The sequence below is a fragment of the Camellia sinensis genome, chromosome 9 (genome assembly GCF_055761805.1).
Source record: "Camellia sinensis isolate YWXY chromosome 9, ASM5576180v1, whole genome shotgun sequence".
Classification (NCBI taxonomy): domain Eukaryota; kingdom Viridiplantae; phylum Streptophyta; class Magnoliopsida; order Ericales; family Theaceae; genus Camellia; species Camellia sinensis.
Window position 1 is genome coordinate 6,013,115 of NC_138969.1, and position 25,049 is coordinate 6,038,163.

General features: G+C 35.1%; 2 protein-coding genes across 2 annotated transcripts in view; one reads left to right on the forward strand and one right to left on the reverse strand.

Moving 5' to 3' along the window:
* The first annotated feature begins 279 nt into the window (after positions 1-279).
* Positions 280-3,566, forward strand: LOC145798470 (small RNA-binding protein 11, chloroplastic-like). Its single transcript, XM_082886056.1, has 4 exons — positions 280-636; positions 2,790-2,858; positions 2,973-3,079; positions 3,173-3,566. The coding sequence occupies exons 1-4, from the start codon at positions 483-485 to the stop codon at positions 3,383-3,385; spliced, it is 543 nt and encodes a 180-aa protein (XP_082742182.1). The 5' UTR covers positions 280-482; the 3' UTR covers positions 3,386-3,566.
* Positions 3,567-4,357: 791 nt separating this feature from the next.
* Positions 4,358-25,049, reverse strand: part of LOC145799220 (polygalacturonase QRT3-like) — a 31,675-nt gene continuing 10,983 nt past the window's right edge. The window contains exons 3-4 of the mRNA XM_082888754.1: positions 9,977-10,204; positions 4,358-5,413 (exon numbers count right to left, since the gene is read on the reverse strand). Coding sequence (XP_082744880.1) covers positions 4,358-5,413; positions 9,977-10,204 — 1,284 coding nt within the window. The remainder of the gene's footprint in view (positions 5,414-9,976; positions 10,205-25,049) is intronic.

Genomic DNA, 25,049 nt, shown 5'->3' on the forward strand with positions numbered 1-25,049 from the left:
TATATGTACAACTACTCTTTTGCAAGTATTATGCAAAACCAAACAAATACAATTTCACAATGTCCTCAGATTTAATTTATAGGATAGAAAGATTACATATGTGTCTACAGGCTACTAGATTTCCCCTAATTCTACTAGAAAGAAGACTCAGAAATGGAGAAGTTTGGCTCTTTGACCATTAAGACTTTTCTATACCCAATAAAATCACAAATAACAATCCAATAATACAGCTTGACCAAAAAAAAAATTTAAAATCCCTGGGTGGATCCATACTTCTACAACCCAAATCTAGCAAAATTGAAAGTAACAAAACCACCCTTAACTACCCCCATTGCGGTTCTGTGTGCTTTTGACACTCATATCATATCATACCCCCATTGCAGCTAACCAAACGCGGCCTTAGGTTCTGTCTGCTTTTGACACTCATATAATACCCCCAAAAGCAGAACACACCGAGATAATTCACACATCAAAATTTCCTTATGTCTGTTACAGGAGTTTGGTTCGGTTCCTCTGTAACTCCCCAACCCAATATTGTCGCGTCTCTTAAATTTCGAACTAAACCCAAATCTTTAAAGCTTCATGCCTCCTCCTCACTCTTCGATTTCCCTCTCGCAAGCAAGATCATGGTTAAAAGTATGTTTTCTTCTTCCTTTTCTGCTTTATATATGTTTCTGTTATTTAGCTGGGTTGATTTATATTTTCTTCTTGGAATAATTGAGTTTCTGATTATCTTTCCAGTTTATAATTTAGTTATGTGAACACTAGCTGTTTGCTTGATGTGAAAAATTAAAACTTAGGAAATGGGTTCTGTTAAGAAGAAGAGTCATTTTGTCAATTCAATATTGTTTAGGTTAAATTGGATGTCTCTAATGTAGTTTTTGGTTTTCACAGAAAATAAATAAATAAAACCCTAATCAATTAAGTTGAATTATGGACTAGGCATGACTGCCTAAGATGTTTTGGAATAGAGCATTTCAAGCCTTTCTTATCATTTTCCTGTATAATAATGTCAAATAAAAAATTAAAAGATCTTTCCTTTATCCATAAATGATCATTCTGATTTTATTTTTTTCAATAAAGTTTAGAAATTTTACTTTAGTAAGCACTTCATGAACATACTTAACATCAAATTTTGGTCGCAATCAAACGCAATTAATTGGATTGATACGTTTGGATGTAGTATTGAGTAATTGGGTGGATTATTATTATTATTTTTTGCCTAATGCATTTGCATTAGGTTGCGCGGATTAGATGAGGAGAGAGAATGCCTAAGAAGGTACGGTTTTGTATTTAATAAAATGGAGAAAGATTCAAAAGAATAATGGACTCAAATCTAACTCCATTCACAAAGACTTCAAAATCTTCAAATCACTCAGGATTTCCATGGCAAAGGACCCAACCTGACAGTTGATTCAACAGCTAGGCACCAGTATTTTCTTTTTTTCACTTTATCGTTCATCTAATATCAACGTCGCAAGATTAATTTCCTGCAATATATGACTGATATATTTTCATGTTAGATGTTCATGATTGAGAAGTTGCATTGTAATGCATAATGTGGTACCATTAGCTTAGCTAAATGCATTAGGACATGGATGTCTAGTTCATAATATTCTAAGAAGGGGCAAGGCTCCAATTTTACATGGATTGCACTAGGACTTCTGTAATTAAGTGTGGGATCAACATGAGTGTTCATTTCATGTTTTTAATTAGTTCATGACTGTTTGACATGTTTATTTAGGCTTTATTTGGTTTAGTAGTTAAGAGCATCCACAGTAGAGCTGCTAACGTTAGTGTTAGTGTCAGTTGTTAAGATTTAGCTAGCAGTGTTTGTTGTTAGGTCGTGCAATGGAGCTGTTAAGGGTAGTATTAGTCCACTTTGTTAGTGTCAGTTGTTAGTGTTTTTGTTATCTGCAGCGAGTGTTCTAGCGAGGGAGGGGAAGTGAGTTTTTTGTCTTCTGGGTTGACCGGTCAACGGCAAATTTTTTTTTTAAAAACTTTTTGGGATTTTTTTTTTGGACTTGAAATTTAATTTTGGGCTTGAAATTTTTGATTAAACTAAATTATTTATTTATTTTATTTATTATATACACACATATATATATATATATATATCTATATATAACACACATCTTAACACACCTTAACACACCCCTTAACACATCCATTGCACCATCACTTACTCTCTAAAATTAACAAACTCTTAACACATCTTAACAAACATTTTTGGGCCCCACTTTTATCACTTTTTGTCATATAACACACTTTAATAAACAATTTTGGCTATCCCATTGTGGATGCCCTAAGGGTGGTTTTGTTACTTTCAATTTTGCTAGATTTGGGTTGTTGAAGTATGGATCCATCCAGGGATTTAAAATTTTTTTTTTTGGTCAAGCTGTATTATTGGATTGTTATTTGTGATTTTATTGGGTATAGAAAAGTCTTAATGGTCAAAGAGCCAAACTTCTCTATTTATGAGTCTTCTTTCTAGTAGAATTAGGGGAAATCTAGTAGCTTGTAGACACATATGTAATCTCTCTATCCTATAAATTAAATATGAGGACATTGTGAAATTGTATTTGTTTGGTTTTGCATAACACTTGCAAAAGAGTAGTTGTACATATATTCAAATGCTTTCAAAAGATGCAATGCACTCATCTCAACTTCTAAGTGAAGGACAATGGACTATTTAAGTATCTGTTGAATGCCCAAATTCTCTATTTCTCTTCAAGATGACATCAATTGTTGCCCGGACATAAGTTCTTCCCTTGCATCATGAATGACAGATTTATCATATTCCACCACTGAGACCTGTTTAAGGAAGGAATTTTCAAAATTTTGCCAGATAGCTGAAGGTACATTTCATATATTTTTTCCCTTGGCTCATTGAAAAAAAAAAAGTGTCCTGTCTACCTATTTGTTCCATTACATGCTTCAAGTTTGCTAATTCTATCTAGTTTCACTGACAGTTAAGCTTGTTATGGATGAAAAGGCGAAGAGGTCAAAGGGGTATGCTTTTATTCAGTACACTAGTCAAGACGATGCCCTGCTAGCTCTAGAAAGCATGGATCACAAGGTTTTACTAGCTATTCTTGTCTTGTTCTTGATTTTTGTCTATTTTTTTTCTTAAACTTTAAAAACTAATATAATGCCCTTTTTCTTGTATCAGTATTTTGATGGCAGGGTGATGTTTGTGAAACTTGCAAAGCCAGGGCACAATGCGTTTGGTGTATACTCAAAAACCACCGGACCACCACAAGAGCAGAACATTGCAAATCAAGATGAGGCAATGGAGGGAGCAGGAGTATCACTTTTCAGATTTCTGTTTGGCTTGCAAAGTCTGCAACAGGTTAGGCTTAGCCTAGTGTTTGTGCATTGCTGATTCAATCTTATATGAAAGATCCTTCAAAAAATGATTTTTTTGTCTATGTGATAGGCACGACATTGAATGTTTACTTGGAAGTAAATGAGTTGTTGAATTGCTAGCCATTTTTTGTTAAATGAATATACTGAATTACTGATAAGGTATTTTGTACAATAGAAGAAATCAATTGTGTGAACAAGGCATTGAATTTTTGTGTTTGTAGTAAAACTAGCAATCATAAACACGTGATAGCCCCCAAAAGGAAAACCAATGTGCCTACAAGAAGAATTGTGTGCATGATGAGTAGAATGTGGGAATTTGCAACATTTGTTTGCTTTTGCTAAGAACAAACAGACTTTGGACCTTTTGGCTTATTTTAGCCAAAAAAATAGTTTTTTTTAGCTTTACCCAAACAGGATGATCTGGGGAAGTTTGTTAGAAGATTTCTGTCAAACTAGTTAAATTTTAATATATTTTAGTTAAGAAATTACTTTTTCTATTTTGGCTCTATACACTTTTGACCAACAGAGGCAGTAGTGAAGAGATGCAATGTTGTAACGGTAGATGGAAGTGTTAGGGGACGGGGTAGGCCTAGATTAACGTTGACTAGCGTTATAAATAGAGATATGAATCTACTTAATTTGACTAATGAAATGGCCTTCGATAGGGCCGCGTGGAGAAGAAGGATTCATGTAGCCGACCCCATTTGATGGGACTTAAGGCTTGGTTTGGTTTGGGTACACTTTTTAAAAAAATAATAAAATAAAATATCTCCAAGAAACTCTCTATTCTTCTTCTATACTATTTAAATATTATTTCTATAGTGTATGAGTATGACAACACTCAAGTGTATTCCATTTTGTATAATCTTGAAAGCATTTGCTTCCTCTTCTTAAAACATTTACTTTCACTATGAAATTTGATGGAATTGTACATTTTCTTTTAACTTTCACTATGAAATTTGATGAAATTGTACATTTTCTATATGCATTACATGAGAAAATTTCTCTCTCCAACCATATTATTTTGATCAACCACCATAGAAACCACCCCAGTCACTGCCCTGTCACTCTCCACCACCACAACATTACTCGAAACATTGGTCATTGCATGTAATGGAAACCCTACAACATTAACCCCTGGAGCGTAGAATGAGTAATGAACATGATTAATCTTATTAGGAAACACTAACACAGATGAAAAATCGATCACCCACTTCTTCCCATTTCCTGACACCGCCAATTTCCCAACTGTTGATTTAAGGCTCATTCCATCTACATTGTTGTGATCGATCACCACTTGATCAACACTCGTGAATTGCCCGTCTAGCTTGACGATTGGCACCATATTTTTTAGTTCCCCACTAAGCATGTTATTAATTATGTTTAGCCCTGAGATTTTACCTTTAATAGACTTTAGCACAATGTTACCATCTTCAAGGAAAAACCCATTAGCAACCTGAACTTGAAATGGGTCTTCAATCACTATAGCATTATAATCCATGTAACAATTGTGTATTCTATTTTGTGCAGATTTAACTAGAAACCCGACACCACCAAAAACTGTTGCCTTATTGTAACAATGTACCCCTGTGAGCAAGTTAGCCTGACCCCTTAAGATGATTCCCGTGGCCGCTGAGAAAATGACAACGTCTGTTACTGCATTGTCATTGCTAGCAAGATCAATGGCAGTGCCCGAGAAATCTCTCTCCCCTTTATCACCACCGACTGTTGAGCGTTGTCCGAGGAAGCTGGTTGAGATGAAGGTCTCGTGTCCTTTCTGCACTAGTATTCCTTCGGAGGTGAAGTGGATGAAGAAGCAATCATGTATGCGGATCCTAGCTGAATCAATCACAAAAATTCCTCCACCACGATAGCTCGAGTCGAAGAGGATGTCGCGGAACGCGATGTCCTCATAGTAGATCGGGCTTTTTTGATCAAAGTAACCTTCAGAGTTCGTCAGTGGCTGAGAATTTGGTGCCCATAATTCAATAAGATGTCTATCACTAGGAAATGTGTCTGATGCTCTAAAACTACCTCCTTGTACCTAGAAAGCCCGGCCAACATTGCTTATTTTAGAATGAAAATGAATAGAGAGATGGAAAAACACTTGCAAATCGGTATTAGTTGCGGTGCAGTAGTTCAAGGATATCAACTGACATATATAATATATTTTTAAGACGAATATAATGTATCATGTGATTTCAATTAATAAATAAAAAAAATCCGTAATCTACACACTATGAGGTATTAAGAGATGAATAATGTAAATTATTGAAATGAGTGTGGTGGGCAAATTGCATGGATTCAATCCTCCCTTCAAAGAGAAGTCGGACAATATGAGCCTTATAATTAACCTTGTATCTAGCAAAAGTTATTCAAGTTTTCAGGTTTCACATGGCGTAGATTGTGTGTATCAAAGTATTGTGTTAGTAGATTCTGCCAATTTTATGATCGTATATGGAGTCATGAATGGTATGAAATATCATGTAACGTATGACATGTAATGCGACAAGAGGACTTTAATAATTTCTTTCCGTCTCTAAAATTGCTCAATTTAATATTAGGTGTTAAAGGTTGAGAATAAAGAGACATTAATGATGTGAATTAAAGAACTGTCTTTGGTTAATGCATTCATTCTCATGCATGAAACGCAGGACACATGCTGGCATGGCCACCTGGCAAAAACTCATATGTGCGATGTGAAAAAAAAACTTTAAAGGTCAGTCTTGATTTTCAGATTTTTTTTTGTATTTTTTTTTTTTAATTTGGTGGAAAAAATTGAAAAAATAACTTATTATTTTCAGATGATTTCACCCATTTGAGAACGGCAATAATTTTTAAACATTTCAAAATATCTATTTTATATTTGTTTTTATAAAAGTGTTTTATATTTTTTAGTAAATTATATTTACACCGTTAAGGTTTGGATTTAATACATGTTAGAATTTACCTTCACCTACTCCACTACACACTCCACTTCACCTACCTCCACTTCACCTAACCCACTATCACCTCCACTACACCTACTACCACATTTTCTTCTATATATAGATTGTATAGGAATTGTAATTAATCAATCTTGTAATACATCAATCAATAATAATACATCAGTTATTTTAACATGGTATCAGAGCAAGGTTAAGAACCTGGTCATTCTGCTTCCCCGGCGGGCGGCAGCCTCGCCTTGGCCGCCCGCCGGACCTTTACACATACCTGACTCCGCTGTAACTTCATCTTCCTCTCCTCACTATTGAAGAACTCTGTTATTAGCCCTCTTCTTTCTTTCTCCGTTCTCCTCGGCGACTCCATCTCCATGGTCATCGGCCTTCCTCCTCTGTTGATCTGCACATCCTCAGTTTTTTTTTTTTTTTTTGATTATATCTCAACAACAACCCCACATTCCAAGCAATCTTCACAAGAAACCCACACCTTTTTTTTTTTTGTTTTTCTCTTCTCTTCCCACAAACCCTAGCTCTGAACTTTCCCGGAAAATCAAACAACTCCGAGAAAGAAACATGTTGGAGCTGAGGCTTGTTCAGGGCAGTCTGCTGAAGAAGGTCATGGAGGCGATCAAGGATCTGGTCAACGACGCCAACTTCGACTGCTCCGCCACTGGATTCTCTCTCCAGGCCATGGATTCGAGCCACGTGGCCCTGGTGGCGCTACTCCTCAACTCTCCCTGATTTCATCCTCACTGCTCTCTCTCTTTTCCTCCTTGTTTCTTCCTCCAAACCCAACACCAATCTCCTTGTTTCTTCCTCCAAATCCACCGCTTCGCCACACCTCAGTCCCTCTCCGACTGGCTCAAGCCCCGATTGCCCTCCGACTCCTTCGCTTCTTGGGGTGTCAAGCCCGGCACCCAGCACGTCCACAATCTCTGGAGAAATGTTGGCAACCACAGGATTTTCTGCCCGATCCTGCTTCTGAGGGATTTGATGAGCAAGTCCGGGAACTAAGGGAAAGGGCAAAGGAGATTCCAGATGATTACTTTGTTATTTTGGTGGAGACAGAGAGCATCTGGGCTACAACACACTTAGCACACACACCCGACACACACGCACGGTTTTCCAAACAAAAAAAAAAAAAAAAAACAAAAAAAAAAACAAAAAAATAAAAAAAATAAAAAATAAAAAAAAGGCTCTCTCTCTCGGGTTGCATTTTGAAGGGGGGGCAGCTGGGCACCCATACACGAGGCGCACACACATCTCATCATCACATTTCACACTTTACACACCACCCTTCTCCACTCATATTTTTTTATATTTATTTTTATTCCATCTTTTGACCCGGACACACACTGTTTTGCACCCCCATCATCATCTTTTTCTCTGTTTTCTTTCTCTATTTTATTGTATTATTATTAAAAAAAAAAAAAAAAAAAACAGAAGAAGAAGAACTGCTACCATACTCATTTTATTCATGTTGGGGCTCACCCCGATCACCATTTTACAAAAAAAAAAAAAAAAAAAAAAAAAAAACAACAACAACAAAACACAAACCAAAACAAAACACCCACACTCACAGTGGGATTTTTCTTCTTTACTCTGCTGCCGGTCTCTTTTTTTTGCCTCCGTCCTGGGCGGTCCTTGACGGTGCTGCCTCGGAACTTCCTTGTCCACCAAGTACGTTCACTCCCCCATACTCTTCCCCTGCAGCATATGGCGGACCTCCAAATCGGAACATCACGGTGGCCTTCCGCTTCAGCTCCTTATTTTCTGCTTTCAGCACACTGATCTCTGCTCGCGCATCCTTATACATGCGTTGGAGCAGAGCCAGCTGGGAATTTAAATGCTGCACCTCATTTGTCCTACTCTGCAGCCGGTTCGACAAATTTGTGACCGCCGTCATGCTTTCCACACATGTCTTTAAAGTATACTGGTTGGCCTCCACATCTGACTGCACTGCCATTCTTTGCTCCACAGACCGCATCGGAAAGTTCAACGGAGCAAACTCCGGGGCGCTTGGTTGAGATTCCAGTGCCACCGCACCAGTTCTCTCTCTTGTTGACTCGTTGAGGTCGGGAAAGAGGGTGAGCAGTCCACGGGAAGACGAGGACGAGGCCATTTTCTGGGCAACAAAGTGTTACAGACTATTTTCTGGGCAACAGAGTATTACAGACTCTCTCTCAGCAAACGGAACTATCTTTCTCAGCAACACGAAGGATTTTTCAGAGGTTTCTCTCAGTTTTTTCTCTGCCTCAGCCTCAGCCTTCGTCTTGGTTATATAGCCAAGGCAGCCACGCGCATCGCGCGCCTCTTACCACCAGCCGACAAACGGGCACGCAAGCCAAGGCGCCCACGTGCCTCGCCATCATGTTCGGCACACCTTTTGATGAATTGGGCACGCCTTTTGATGGCATGCCTTTTGAAAAATTGGGCACACCTTTTGAGGGTGCAGCTTCTACAAGGGTCCGACAAGACTCTGTAAACTGTCCCGACATAGATTCCGGTTAGTTTCTACAAGGGTCCGACAAGACTCTGTAAACTGTCCCGACATTGATTCCGGTTAGCTCCTTTATGGGTCCGACAAGACTCTGTAAACTGTCCCGACATTGATTCCGGTTAGTTTCTACAAGGGTCCAGCAAGACTCCGTAAACTGTCACAACATTGTCTTCTACAACGGTCCGACATGACCCCATAAACTGTCTTCTACAACGGTCCGACATGACCCCATAAACTGTCTTCTACAACGGTCCGACATGACCCCATAAACTGTCTTCTACATCGGTCTGACACCACCATACAGTGTCCTCTACAACGTTATGACACCCCATACAGTGTCTTCACCAACGGTCTGACACGACCATACAGTGTCTCCTATCCTTTTTTATTTTTATGTATTTTCTTGTTTTGTAACTCTCTCCAAACTCAAGTTGGTTAGTTTCTATCCTCCTTGAGTTTGCGGGGGGCTGTTAGAATTTACCTTCACCTACTCCACTACACACTCCACTTCACCTACCTCCACTTCACCACACACTCCACTTCACCTAACCCACTATCACCTCCACTACACCTACTACCACATTTTCTTCTATATATAGATTGTATAGGAATTGTAATTAATCAATCTTGTAATACATCAATCAATAATAATACATCAGTTATTTTAACAATACATATCACCCCTGATGTTTGGAAAATTTTACTGACCCCCCTGTCATTGTAATTATTTAGACAAAATTAACGTTAGTATAAAAAAGACATTGAATTTATACACTTTATTTTTTCTTGTTTTGCTTTACTTTACTTCTTCTATTTTTTTATTTTTTTTCTTTTCTTTGCTTTACTTTTTTTTTTCCAATGTAATTTCCCCTATTTTTTTACTAGTTGTTTTTTTTTTTTTTAAGTAGGGATTTATGAAATGAGACTATTAATTATAATGGTGATAATGGGTTGAGACTTAATAGGACAAACCTTAGGGGTTTCAGTGTAATTTATCCTATACTTTTTCAACAATCAGAAATAAAATCAAACAGATCACCAAAACTCTTTAGATCAATCAGTGCAAAAATAAAATTAAAAAAGGTTTGAAACAAAAGCAAAACGTTTGCGCCATGCGACTCCCAGAGAGAGAGAGAGAGAGAGAGAGAGAGAGAGAGAGGGGTACCAAGAAATTGCCAATACCAGAAGGGAACCTTATGGGTTTAGAGATCAAGTAATTGCCACCTTGCAAATCAATGACAACACCACCCAAATCTTTGATTCCAGGCAACAATTCAATCCCATTTTGCACTTGTAAAGCATCCTCCAATACACTCTGTATTGCATCACTGCTATCTTGCGCCCCTGTTGGGTCTGCCCCATACACAATTGGATAGAATACTCTCTCCCTACTCTGTAAAAACAAAAAATGAATATTCTCTAATGAGCCATAAATGTAACCACCGTAAAATAAGGATTAAACAATCCTCTAAAGAGTTAGGCACAGTTTGGTCCATTTTTTGACATGTTTGAAAGGAAAACATTAAAATCATATTTAGGTCTAATGTAGAAATTTTGTTATTTTAGTTAATTTTTTTAATTATTTTAATCTGATTAAAAAAATTGTATTAAAAATGATAATTATTTATTTATTTTTGTAGTTAATTTGATAATTGTGAAAGAAAAAATAAAATAATTATTATTTGAATATGACATTTTATTTTTTTAACTGTTTTGTCTGTCAATTTAATGTTTCTAAAATTATTAAACAAAAATGCTAGAGATTCTAAAAATTTTGCCAAATGTTTCACATGGGATTCACATTGTGTGGGTCTCACACCTATGTGAGATATTTGATAAAAATTTTAATTAATTTTTTTAAATCTCTAACATTACTTAGTCTCAAAATGATGTTCCTTCTATAAATTGAATAAGTGTAAATGAGCTGGGTCCTCTCTCTAGTCCAGAGATTGCCTGAGGATAGTGAGGCTCACCACCATTCCTTCTATAAATTGAATAAGTGTAAATGAGCTGGGTCCTCTCTCTAGTCCAGAGATTGCCTGAGGATAGTGAGGCTCACCACCATTCCTTCTATAAATTGAATAAGTGTAAATGAGCTATAGCGATCCCAGTTTTCCCTTCATTGTTTAATTGTATTTCAGACTCGGTTCCGTGGATGTGTTGTTGTCTTTTTCTAGTTTCCATCCTTTACTCTTTGTATATGAGTCTTGGGTCGTGTTGGGTAGGTTTAAAACACGTTGGTTGTGTTTGGAAACCAAGGGTTAGTGTCCATTAAATTTTCATAATGGTTCATTTAATATCCTTATTAGTGGTTACAAACTTGTTCATTTAATATCCTTATTAGTAGTTTAGTTACTACCCTTATTAGTGGTCCATTCATATTCAAACTTGTCCATTCATATTTCTAACTAGTGTTCATTTAATTCTAGTTAGTGTTCATTTAATGCTAGTTAGTGTTCATTTAATTCTAACTTGTCCTTTCATTTTCCAATTAATGGGCTTTAATAACAACCTTTCAATATCACTTGTTCATCTCCCTTTTGATTTCAAAACCCTAGAACCATCTTCTCTCTCTCCCTACACACCTTCTCTCTAGGTTTTCATCTCCCTCTAGTGTAAATCTAGACTAAGTCCTTTGTAAGAAAGGTAGAGTGGGTTGAGGGCTTCATTTTAATCTTGAAGTTTGGCGATTTGGAGCACTTTGGTTTTTGGCCTTCATCTTCTCCATTTGAGGTAGGGATTTCTTTGTTCTTTTTCAATACTCCGTCTATAGATAGACATGTGGTAATTTTGTATTGCATGAAAATCAGATCCATGTTGGATTTGTTTGAAAATCATGAGGGGAACCTAGGGTTGGTTGTTTGAGAATGGTTTTGTTATCACTGACTGTGGTTTGGACTAATTAGAGAGTAAAATTAGTATGTTATTGTTGAAAGAAGAGAAAGCCCTAAATTATATTTTGATTTGATAAAATAAAAAGGATTTACAGTTGAACAATGTTAGTAAATTTCTATTGTTAATATGAGTTGTGTAGGAGGTGTTAACAGTTAAGGGATTAATTATGGTATTGGGGTTATTTTGAAATGAACATATTGAATCAAGTTGGGTTATGGCTTATTATCCATGGAATTGATTTTGTAAAATGAAGAGAATGTAATCGGTTTTGTGAAAAGGGAAAAGTGTTTTTGGAATAAGTGATGGAACATGTTGACTTAAGAAAATTATGAAGTTGATCTTGAAAATGGTAAATGAAATGTTAACTCTATGTGAGTCTCGGAAAATAAATTTGAGAATTAAACTATTGTATCATGAGTGTCGAATACACACATTTGGGGGTTTTATCCTTACCCATCGTACTAGTGTCGTTGTTGGGTTTAAGGTTTGCTTGAGAGTTGAGTCTCTTTTATTAGGTGTACTGAATACATGCATCTAGAGGTTTTGTCCTTGGTCATCGGTGGAGGATGACATTGGTGTGTTGAATTGTGATGTATGCGTTACACTTGTGTTGGTTAAACATTATTGAATAGTTTATGTGTATGTATTACACTTGTTATTGATGCTTTGTTGTATTGAGGAATTTGTATATGATAATTGTTTACATACATTGTTTTGTGTGGGAGGAGATAGGGGATGTACTCCACGGTTTAGGGAAAGATAGGGGATGGACCTCTAAACCGGAAACTGTTTGACATTGATACAGCACTACAATGTGTATCATTTGTGAAGTATAGAAGTGTTTTTGTTTGATATTGATACAACACCAAAATGTGTATTATTTGTGAAGTATGGAAGTGTTTTTGTCTGAGATTGATACAGGACTAAAATGTGTATCTATTATGAGGTATGAAATGTTTGAAATGAGTTATTATCTCGCTTATCACCTTGGCATATCCTTAGCTTACTGTGCATATAGCCGGCAAAGCAGAGTTTTAATTGTTATCGTTAGTGTGTCTAAGTATGTTATGGGTTGCAGTGGTTACAGTTTTGAAAGTCCGAGCTGCCTCATTTGTGGATTATATACATGTTGATGATTTGTTATTTCCCTTTTATTTAAGGCATGCATGTATTGATATGAATGTATTGGGAACAAACCAAAATGCCATTTTGAGATTTTGGAAAGTGTGAAGGAAAATGGGGTATTTGTGAACATGTTTTCAAAAAAGGTCATTTTGTTGTAAGTACGGAAAATGGGGGAAGAGTAATGGGCTTGGTGAAATTGTTTTTCTAAAACGGTTATAGTCATGAAAGTTTGGAAAAATAGGTAATAAAAAGGAAAGGGAAAAAGGTAAACCGCTTATAGCGTCGAATGAAATGGCTGTTTTCAAGAAAAGTTCATACTTATGTATATTTTGTATAAACTGCCACATTACTATTCTAGTATGAGAAAGAACATTCATGATCATAGCTATCTGTAAGTTGTTATTGTTGGAGATCATGTTGAGATCCCTACTGGACTATATGTTCATCCCACGTTGTTGAATCTTTTTCAGGTGATAGCCAGGATGTTCTACAAGGTTTTGGATCTTCTTATTTGTTGGCCACGGGGCCTCTTTTGTGTTGGCGGAATGTCATTTATGTAAAATGGTTATACCCTTCTTCTTGACTTTTAATGATGTAAGCCCAAGGGCAATTTATTTAGTGTTCTCATGTTGTATTTACTTGCATACGAATGAGAGCAATGTTATTCACTTCTACAAGTTGAATATACGAGTTTATTTCCGCATGTTATCTCTGAAATGGAATTAAGTAAATGAAATTAGTAATACTTCGAGTAATAAAAAGTGGGGCGTGACATGAGCTGGGTCCTCTCTCTAGTCCAGAGATTGCCTGAGGACGGTGAGGCTCACCACCCATGGTTGTATTTTGATAATTAATATTTCATTATTCGTTTCTTCTAGTGTGAAATAGAGTGGCTAGTCGATATCTTAACATAGGGGCATATCAATATATTACCAAAAAAAGAAAAAAAAAAAAAGAAGAAGAAGAAAAAAAAGAGAAGGGTTTATCAGATAATTGTAGTTTATATAATATATCATATTTGACTCAAAAAAGAAAAAAGAAAAAAAAAGAATATAAGTATGTTTTTAAAAATAGGTCATTCATTTTTTTTTTACGACAAACACAATAAATTAAATAGTCTACGAATATTAGATCAACCTAATTTTTTGTGTGGATTATATACACAAAGGACTCTACAAAATAAACGATTTGAATTATTGAAATAACAGTTGTGGTGAGCTTCACTAGTCTGGACAATACCCTTGAATCCAAATTATGCATTATTAAAAAATAAACAGTTTGAATTATCGAAATAAGATTCTTGGTGAATCTCACGAGCGTGAACAACACCCTTGAATTTGGATCATCTATCTTCTATATTAAGTGAAAGTTGGACTTGGTGTCAACCTTCACGTCATGCCACGTGACAGCTTTATCTAGTCTAAAATAAAAAAATAAATTAAATTGACACCCCCTGAGGTTTTTGTTTAATATGAATCTCTCCCTTACATTTGAAAAATTATACTTACCCCTTATTAGATTAAAATAACTATTTGCCCCTTCACCTTTATACATATAAAATAATGAAATAATACAGATATTTCGTTCATTTTAAGAAAAATAACAATCGTCTTTTTTGCTTTAACTCACACGAAAAAATTGAGTTTTTTATTTTTTATTTATTTTTACTAAATCATTTTTAATAGGGACACCTTTTCATAAATCTCTTTTCACCAACTTATGTTCCATTTAGTTCACATTATTTTCTTATATTCCAATAAGCCCTATGAGTGGCATAATTACTAAAATACCTTTAATAATATTCACATTTACAGTGTGAATATTCCGTGATGTGAATATTCATACCATTAATGTGAATGTTCACACCGTCAATGTGAATGTTAACATGTCAATGTGAATATTCACACTATTAATGTGAATATTCACATTGTAAAATATGAATGTTCACATTATCAAATTACTAACTGTTGAAAAAATATTTGTAAGGGTAGAAATGCTTATAAAAATACCTTAAATGTGAGAATTAGGATTTGATAGATCAAATGTTCAAATAATAGAACTTATTAGAATACAAGAATATCTTATGGACTAATCAGAATACAAATACTTGAAAAATGATTTTCTAATAAATATCATTTTTTAATATTTTAAGCAATTTTTTTTTTAGATACACTAAATTTAGATATACTTGAGAAATATAATATTTTGTATTTTTTTTAAAAAAAAATTCACCAAATACAAAAAAATATAAAAATTTAATACCTTATCTTATTTTGTTATATTCAATGGATTTTTTTTTTTAAAAAAAATTGTACAAATTTTATACTTTTTAAATATATATATAGATTAAATTGATCTAATCTAGATATAATGGTGGAAATAAAAATGAAAAATTATATTCAAATATAAAAATTTGTACAACAAATATCACCAAAATATTGTGATAGTGATATTATTGTAAATATAAATTATGTTTATAGGTGTTTTGTTTTAAAGTGAAAGGTCACTATTAAGTTATATTATCATTGTGTTTGAAAATTCAATATAAAATTTATAGTTGTATGTTATCACTTGATAAGAATATGTTCAGGTAGAATTTAATGATGGGGAGTTATAGAATATAGTCATGATGATAAGAAGAAGAAATGGTAGAAAAAAATGGCAAGATTGTCATTTAGAAAATTTTAGGACATGACATCAGCAATCTATGAAGCAATTTGTAATGAGATTACAAATCTCAGGGAGGGAAATGTAATTTTTCAAATGTGAGGAGGATCTGTATTAATAGAAATATCAGGAGGTGTCAATATAATTTACCCAATAAAAAATTATTATTAAAAAACGTGAACAAAATTTGAATCAAATATTTTGAGTTTCATTAAGAACACTCTTACTATTTAAGTAACATACATATTATTATGATATTAATTTATTTATTATTTATTCTTATTTTTACTTATGTAAATTGTATGCTCATCTCACTAATCCATTGGTACTTTGGTTGTGGATCCATTTATGTGGGTTAACTTAAATTAGGCTAGTAACCGATTACTTCAGAACTTGAGCTCACGAATGTAGTGATAATACTTGAGAACATCTTTTTTTTTTTTTTTTTGTTAAAAAAAAAAAAACCTACAAGGGAGGCCAATCCTAATGTAAATAACCCCATTTAGGTTTGCAAACCTTGTACAATCTCGGGGCACTGCGTTAGGGTCTATATGACCCGACCCAAGTGACCTTATCCAGATATGTCATACTCAGCAAATAACTTCACAATGTTTCTTTATGAGCTGGTGAACTTTGGTTTCATTTGGGCTTTATTTATGTTGAGGCCTTTGGGCCAATTAAACCGCTCCGTGGTAAGCATATATATTCGTGGTCCAAATTCAAATTTGCTGCTATGTGGGTCTCTTTTTTTTTTTTTCTTTCTTTTTTAGATAGGGTGTATCTGGGTCTCTTGTTAACATTGTTAATTTTAATAACAATTAGGACCCAGCAGAATAATAATAATAATAATAATAATAATAATAATAATAGTAACAATTAGGAAATAGGTTTTTGTTTTTGTAAACAGAAAATTTAATTGGTGGTGTACAAAATGTTTTTAAAAAAAATGAAAATAAAATAAAAAACCATATTTTGGTGAATTGATGGCGGTAGGAGTTGACAGTGGAGACTGGACGGATGTGATAACTATCGGTGGGAGGTGGCTACCAAAGTTGGTTGCTAAAAGTGAGTGGTGGTGGTTGATGGCCCATGGTGATGGTGGATAGAATATAGTCATGATGATAAAAGAATTACACAAGTATACTCTCAATTACCTAGCGAATCCACGCCTAATTGAACCAACCTTTATGTGCCTCTTCCAACCCCGTCTTCACCTCGAAATTGTCTTTAAAATGAGCCACTCCAGAATCCACCGAAGCTTCAGGCTCGAATTTTTCAGAATCCACCGAAGAACAACTCTCTCTTTCTTGTGTATAACAAACAAAACCTTTGATGTACTCTCTTTAAACCATGAGTTGAATACTCAATAAAACATCAAAGAAAACAAAATATCCCCAAATATAAACCTTAATATCCACAAAGAAGATCTGGAGGAATTAATCTAGTTTTGGAAGAAAACCAACTACTTATAGAAAACCAAAAGTAATCCTGGTGTTGGAAGAAAACCAACTTCTTAAAGAACTCCAAAGTAATCCTGGTTTTGGAAGAAAACCAACTTCTTATAGAAATCCTTCTCAAACGGGATTGCCAAGAATAAAACTTAACAATCTCCCCCTTTGGCAATGCCGTGACAAAACACACCTAACAAATAAAATCCAAAACACCCCAACCCATTACAGCAAACAAAAGCCAACTTCTTTCTCAAGGTCATGATCTGCAAAACAATTATTAGTGCCACAATCTCCAAAACAACTATTAGTCCCACAAGAGTATATGAAAAAGTAATAATCATATGACAAGATTATCTTGAAATATGAGACGGAAAACATGAATAGATGCGACTTGGAGATTTTAAGAACATGTAGCATGAAAACATGAATTAATAACCTGCGAGATGTAAGCAAAAAAACAAGTAGTGGATAGCAACACACAAACCAACTAATGCCAAACTCCCTTATAAAACAAATCAAAGTGATTATGCTAACAAACTCTTGTAATGATACACCAAACTCCCCCTCACTAAAAACAAAGAACAAGAAGAAAACGGCACACAATAATATGGTGGAGCAAGCAGGAAATTTCAGATTTGTACCTTAAAACACACAAGATTATCCAAGAAGCACAATTACTTGAAAACACAATGTGCACAGCCTCTAGAAAATTCTCATGAAAGAAAGTGATGCATTATGTGAAAAGCATAGATCCCATGATAAAAGTGTATGTGTGACTCTTGGAGTTTGACAAACACAAGATTCAAATCCTAGTAGTGATATAAAAGTTGGACCTCTGACAAGAGAATCTAAGCACAACTAAGGAAAGTCAAACCACTAGGAATCAAGGGGTATTTGGTGAGTAAAAGCGGAGGCTCCCCCTCAATCAATGAATCCTTTATCTTTTCCTCTATTTTTTTTTTCACATCTTTTTCTTTTCTTTCTTTTGCACATTTTTTTCTTTCTTTTGCACTTTTTTCTTTCTTTTGCGCATTTTTTCTTTCTTTTGCACACTCATTGGCGGCTGACACGCCCAAGAGTATGGAAACCGAACCAGAGAAGTATGGATATAATAAGGATGGCCTGGTTAGTGACTCTGAGGTAGCCTTTTCCTCATGGCTGGACTACAAACAATAGAGGGGAAAGCCATGGAGATGCAAAAAGATGGAAGGTGGTTAAAAGACTCAACATCACCCATGATATGTTAGTATAGGTCAATTCCTCTAGAAAAGCAAGAGATACAATGCCAGAAATCCATAGGAAAAAAAAAATCACTAAGTCAGAAGACTCCGATATTTGCTAATCCAAGAGTGTGTACAGAATGAGACATACTAATAAAAAAACACACACTCCAAAATGAGTAATGACCACAGAAAGCACACACATATTAACATGTAATGGATATTTCTTATCAATTCCAATATGCACCAAGGACTATTCAAAAAATTTCAAGTTAGCAAAATCATACTAGAAAATCTTTTTGGATTTTATTATTATTATTATTTTTTTCTTTTTCTAAACAAAGCAAAACAGAAAAGGAACATGCACACATTAAAAGACTCAAAAAGAAAAAAAACAAACAAATTAACACAAGTCAAGTTTTCACACCCAAACCGCTTTAGTATGAACAAAGTTGTGAGAATTGCGGTTTTTGGGTGGTGTCTTGACGTTATGGTTCCCTTCCCCTTCAATGAGAACCCGTCTTGACATGGTTTTTAACTTCCTATTCCTAGGTATAGGTAAACACAACCTCTGTTCATGTTTGGTCTCAAGCAAATCAAAATAGCAAGGTTTATTATGACCCTTAACCTCCTTATGACCAATGAAGTGTCTCCTACCCCTTGAGATATTAGAATTTCTTCCATCTTTATGAGACACTCTCCCATGCAATTTATAACAATAAGGGCGAATATGACCATGCATACCACAATGATGACAAATAAAAACAGGGTGTACCTTCTTTTCTTTTACCTTACTAACTCTAGGAAGTTTGAGAAGTCCATCCTCATGTTGAATTTTTTGTTCTCCCTTTCCTTGAGTTCTTGTATCATGAGATGTGGAAGCACTCTGTTTTTTATCTTTCTTATCACCAAAGCTAATGCCACTCTTGTCAGAACAAATTTGTTGAGACCCAATGATATTGTCCAAAGTCTTTGATCCTTTGTTCCAAAGACCTATGGTAGCCATAGCACACTTTAGCTCTTCATCTTTCTTGATCATTAGTTCTTCCAAAGCAACTTGAGACATCTCGAGAGATTCAATTTTTTCTTCATACATGACATGGGTTTCCTGTAACTCATTCCTCTCTCTCACAAGTCAACAGTTTTGCACAAAGAGCTTGTCGATCATCAGCTATCTTGAGGGCATTAATCCGAGTCTCGGAAATCTCCTCCTTAAGTTTGACATTCTCACTTTCACATGCTTTGAGTTTCTTTGTGAGTTTCTTATTCAATTTGAATAAGATAAGAGACTCCTTATACAATTTTTCATAAGCTTGCTTAAGCTCTTCATGATCACTCTTCGAGGATTCATCATTAGTGGTATTCTCAACTGACCTCTTCGAAGACTCTATTTGTCCTTCAGTTTCGGAAGCCGCCATGAAAGCAAGGAATTGTTTATGTCCCTCTTCGCCTTGATCTTCATTGTCACTATCATCTTCATCAAATTCTGATTCATCATCCCAAGTGATAGCGAGAGCTTTCTTCTTCTTCAAACGAGTGGGGCATTCTGAAGCAAAGTGACCAAATCCTTGGCATTCATAGCATTGGACACTTTCAAAGTTCCCTTGTATCTTTCCTTTCTCCTTCTTGGCTATAGAATTAATTTTGACTTTATCTTTGCCTTTGGATTTATGAGAATGAGTAGATTTCAAAAGATTAGGATTTTTATTCAAAAACGATTTTTTAAATTATTTAACAAAAGCAACCATAATCTTGGAATATATCTCACAATTCTTATCAGAATCCTCAACCACTTTATGAGCACTACTAAAAGCAATATCTTTTTGTTTCTTTTTGAAATTCCTATGTGCCTCATAAGTTTGGAGATTTCCAACCAAGTGATCCAGCTTAAAAGTGTCAACATCTTGAGCCTCCTCAATAGCCGTAACTTTTGGTTGGAACCGATCGGGTAAGGATCTCAAAATTTTTCCCACAACTTTGGATTCTGGTATTTTTTTCACCTAAATTGAAATTGGAATTAACAATGTCACTCAACTTCGCATAAAATTCATCAAAAGTCTCACTATCTTTCATTGAAAGGTTTTCGAAACTAGACGTGAGCCTTTAAAGTTTTGAGCGTTTAACAGAAGGAGTGCCCTCATGAATAGTTTGTAAGATATCCCAAGCCTCTTTTGCTACTTCACAATTACAAATTCGACTAAACTCTTCAGGTGTGACAACGCAAAAGAGAGAATTGATAGCTTTACTATTCCAGCTACTATTTCGGTAATCAGTTGTGTCCCACTTATCAGTTGGTTTGGGGAAAGTTACTCCATCAATAGTAATCGTTGGTTCAGTCCACCCATACATGACAGATTGCCAAACTTTTTCATCAATAGATTTTAAAAACGATCTCATCCGAGCTTTTCAAAAAGAATAATTGGATCCGTCAAGTAGGGATGGTCGAATCATAGAATTTTCCTCACGAATTGTATCCATTATCACAAATCAAACAAAATCTCGTTCTAAAAGAATTTGTTTTTTTTTTTTAAAAAATAGAGCGTTCTAAAAGATCTTTTTTTTAAAAAAAAATAGAACGACCTGCTCTGATACCAGTTGAAAAATCTAGAAATCCCCTAGATGTTGATTTGTGATTATGTATCAATTTTAAGCAGTATATAACAATCCTAATCAAACAATCAAGACAAATCAACACAATGATTTTACGTGGAAAAATCACAATTGGACACCTCCAATTGTGATAAAAAACCACGGGCAACAGCCACAAAACAATCCACTAAGAAGATATAAAGGAATTACACAGGTATACTCTCAATTACCTAGCGAATCCACGCCTAATTGAACCAACCTCTATGTGCCTCTTCCAACCACGTCTTCACCTCGGAATTGTCTTTACAATGAGTCACTCCAGAATCCACCGAAGCTTCAGGCTCGAATTCTTCAGAATCCACCGAAGAACAACTCTCTCTTTCTTGTGTATACCAAACAAAACTTTTGATGTACTCTCTTTAAACCATGAGTTGAATACTCAATAAAACATCAAAGAAAACAAAATATCTCCAGATATAAACCTTAATATTCACAAAGAAGATCTGGAGGAATTAATCTAGTTTTGAGAGAAAACCAACTACTTATAGAAAACCAAAAGTAATCCTGGTGTTGGAAGAAAACCAACTTCTCAAAGAATTCCAAAGTAATCCTGGTTTTGAAAGAAAACCAACTTCTTATAGAAATCCTTGTTAAACGGGATTGCCAAGAACAAAACCTAACAAATGAGACTTGAGAAAACTAATATACTCTCTCTATGTAAGGAATTAAATTACTTGGTTATGTTTTCAGTTGCCACTACAACAAAAATATACTTTAGTGGCACTACACTAGTGGTATATTTTTAGAAAATGTCACAAAAATGATATTTAGTGGCACGTTTTTGAAGAATGCCACAAAACGACAAACATAAAAGGCTCTAGTGACATTTCAATGAACAAGTGTCACAAAATTACAACAAAAACATACTTTAGTGGCACTACACTAGTGGCATATTTTTAGAAAATGCCACAAAAATGATATTTAGTGGCACGTTTTTTAAAAATGCCACAAAACGACAAACATAAAAGGCTCTAGTGACATTTTAATGAACAAGTGTCACAACACTACAACAAAAACATATTTTAGTGACACCATACTAGTGGCATGTTCTTAAAAAATGTTACAAAAAGAATATTTGGTGGCATTTTTTAGAAAAATGTCATAGAGCCACAAACATCCAAGACTCTAGTGGCATTTCAATTAAAAAAAGTGTCACTTCACTACAACAAAAATGTCACTACAACAAATTTACGTTTTAGTGACACTACACTAGTAGCATGTTTTTAGAAAATGCCACAAAAATAAAAATTGGCATTAAATGTTTTAGAAAAATACCATAGAACCACAAAACATATAAGGCTCTAGTGGCATTTCAATAAAGAAATGTCACATCAATTTTATGACATTTTATAAAATAATGACACAAAAAATTATGTTCGTGACATTTACCAACAGATGCCACTAAACTTTAGTTGCAATGGCATTTTTTTTTAAAATGTCAGGACACTAAGTAGGTGCAAATTACTTTTTATGGCATTTAGGTGAAAAGTGTCATAAACAAATATTTTATAGCATTTTGAGAAATGCCACTAAGCCAAAAACTTTCCAAGCTTATAATGACATTTTTGAAAAAACAAAAAATGCCAATATATTTTCTAAATTTTTAAAATGTAGTAAATGATTAAAAATAAATGAATTAAACTTAATATACACTACAGGAAAAAGCATATTCGGCGACTAAATTTTCTGACCAAAAAACATTTGGTCGCTGAAAGTATAGCTTTCAGCGACCAAAACAGCATTAGTTGCCAAAAGTAAAGCTTTTTGACGACTAAACAATTTTAGTAGCCAAAAGTCTATAATTGGCGACTAAAACTAAGTTTGGTCGTTGATTATATGGGTTTTAGTGACTAAAAAATTTTTAGTAGCCCAAAGTAAAGCTTTTTGGCGACTAAAAAAATTTAGTAGCCAAAAGTCTACAATTGGCGACTAAAAATAAGTTTGGTCGCTGATTATATGGGTTTTACCGACTAAAAACTTTTAGTAGCCAAAAGTAAAGCTTTTTGGTGCCAAAAAAAATTTTAGTAGCCAAAAGTTTACAATTGGCGACTAAAAAATAAGTTTAGTCGCCAAAAATGGTCATTTTTAGTGCGGGAGAACTAAAATCCTAAGGCGGGAATAAAATTTTTTGGTGAACAAAATTTTGGTAGTTGAAAGTGCATCTTCGGCGACCAAATCCGATTTTGGTCGACAAAAGTTAAGTTTTTAGCAACTAAAAAATAATTAGTCACCAGAAGTGGTCTTTTTTTTATTTTGGCAGTAAATAGTTTATTTTACATAAATTATGTTCAATAAAATAATTATGTTTATACATATACTTTTATATTAATATGGATGTATGTATTATATAAATAATATATGTTGCATATATAATCATGTGGTGGTATAGAGGTGTAGTGGGAAGAGTGTGGTGTATAAAGTTTATAGTGCGGAAGGTTGGCAGTTCGAGTCTCCACAAGAGCGAATTCTACAACGAATTATCATCATGAATGGCACTTAATAGCGTCACGAATGGTGCCTACCATGACATTAAAGTGTCACTGAAAGGTTTTAGTCTTGATGGTGTAATGACACTTACAAGTGTCACTAACTCTTTTTTTAATGGCGCTTGATAGTGCCACAAATAATATCTACTATGACATTAAAATGTTATTGAAAGTTTTTAGCCATGATGGTGCAGTGGCACTTGCAAGTATCTATCGTGGCACTCGTATCTACCGTGGCACCGATAGAAGTGGCACTTGTTCAAAATGCCACAAGACCAAAAAATGTCATTAGAAGAATAGTTTTGTGGCATTTTCAAATGTCACTAAACTAAGAAAATGTTGCAGTGCATGCTATTTTTAATATTTTCAAAAATAAAGATAATAAAAAGTTTGAAAACACTTGTTGCTTTATTTCTGTACAAAAATAAATTTTTTGTTTTGAAATTTTTTCCATTGATAAATATTAATTTTTATTTGTAGTTTTATTTATTTTTTAATTGTTTCTAATTAAACAAAAATTCTAATTCCCCCTATTCTTTTTCTGTTTTTGACTTTGGAAATGTTGTTGGCACACCTATATTTCATCTATATATAAATATCTAATGTCATTTTCTTATATGGAAACATGATTTTCTCAAAGAATGGCTTTCACCAGAAGATTTAGAGGTTGTCCTTACCATCCCCATTGCAGCAGTTCACAGAGATGATCTTTTAATTTGGCACCACAATCCATCGGGAGTTTACTCCGTTAAGTCCGGCTATGCCTTAGCAAAGCAGATATGCCACAACTCCAATGGCCCTTCTAAGCCCTCCGGATCTCTCATCCTTGGTACAGATTTTTGGAACTCCATTTGGGCTCTTGATATCCCTCCCAAAATCCGTCACTTTTGGTGGAGAGTCTGTCATAATTTGTTGGCAACAAAGCTGGGTCTGTTTCGACGTAAATGTGCAGCTTCGGGTGAATGTCCTATTTGCAGGAAAGACGATGAATCTGTGGAGCATCTCCTGTTCGAATGCCCATGGACAAAAGTTGTTTGGTTCGGTAGCTCTCTAAATATGTTAGCGAATCCCGGCTCGATTGCAAATGTGACAAGGTGGACCAATGACCTTTTGCAGGGAGGTAATTCGAAGATTGAATCCAAACGCATCATCAGCTCAGCTGCCACTATTGCCTGGTTCATCTGGAAATCTAGAAATGATTTTGTTTTTAATCATCAAGTGGTCGACCCTCATGTTACATTGCAAAAGATAACTCACTTCTGGCAGGAATATGACGCTCTAATTGGCTCTTTCAACCCTCACAATCAGGCCTCTGCCGTCCCCAACCGTCCTTCCCATTTAGGTTGGCAGTCACCTTCCCACACCAGCGTCAAATTCAATTGTGATGCAGCTTTTTGTCAGTCTTCCTCATCAGCTGCCTTGGCTGCAATCCTTTGAGATTCAAAGGGCAACCTTCTGACTGGTTCTACTCAAACTTGCAAGGCTTCGTCTGCAGCACAAGCTGAGGCACATTCAGTGCGTCTAGCGTGTCTCATGGCTAAAGCTCTTAATCTCTCGTGAGTGGAAATCGAAAGCGACAACAAATCGGTGATCTCCCTCTACGTATCTGAAACAGTGCCACCATGGGAGTATAGTGCCATTATTCTGGACATTCGAGGACTTGCTTCCACACACTCTTTATCTTTTTCCTGGACAAGCAGACTCAACAATGCAGCAGTGCACTGGGTTGCTAAGGCTTGTTTTTC

What these genes read in the sequence shown, in the direction of transcription:
- LOC145798470 (XM_082886056.1), top strand. Translation starts at nt 483, where the DNA reads ATGTCTGTTACAGGAGTTTGGTTCGGTTCCTCTGTAACTCCCCAACCC. An exon ending in ATTTTGCCAGATAGCTGAAG is followed by an intron (nt 2,859 to 2,972) that starts GTACATTTCATA and finishes TTTCACTGACAG; the next exon opens with TTAAGCTTGTTATGGATGAA. An exon ending in TAGAAAGCATGGATCACAAG is followed by an intron (nt 3,080 to 3,172) that starts GTTTTACTAGCT and finishes TTCTTGTATCAG; the next exon opens with TATTTTGATGGCAGGGTGAT.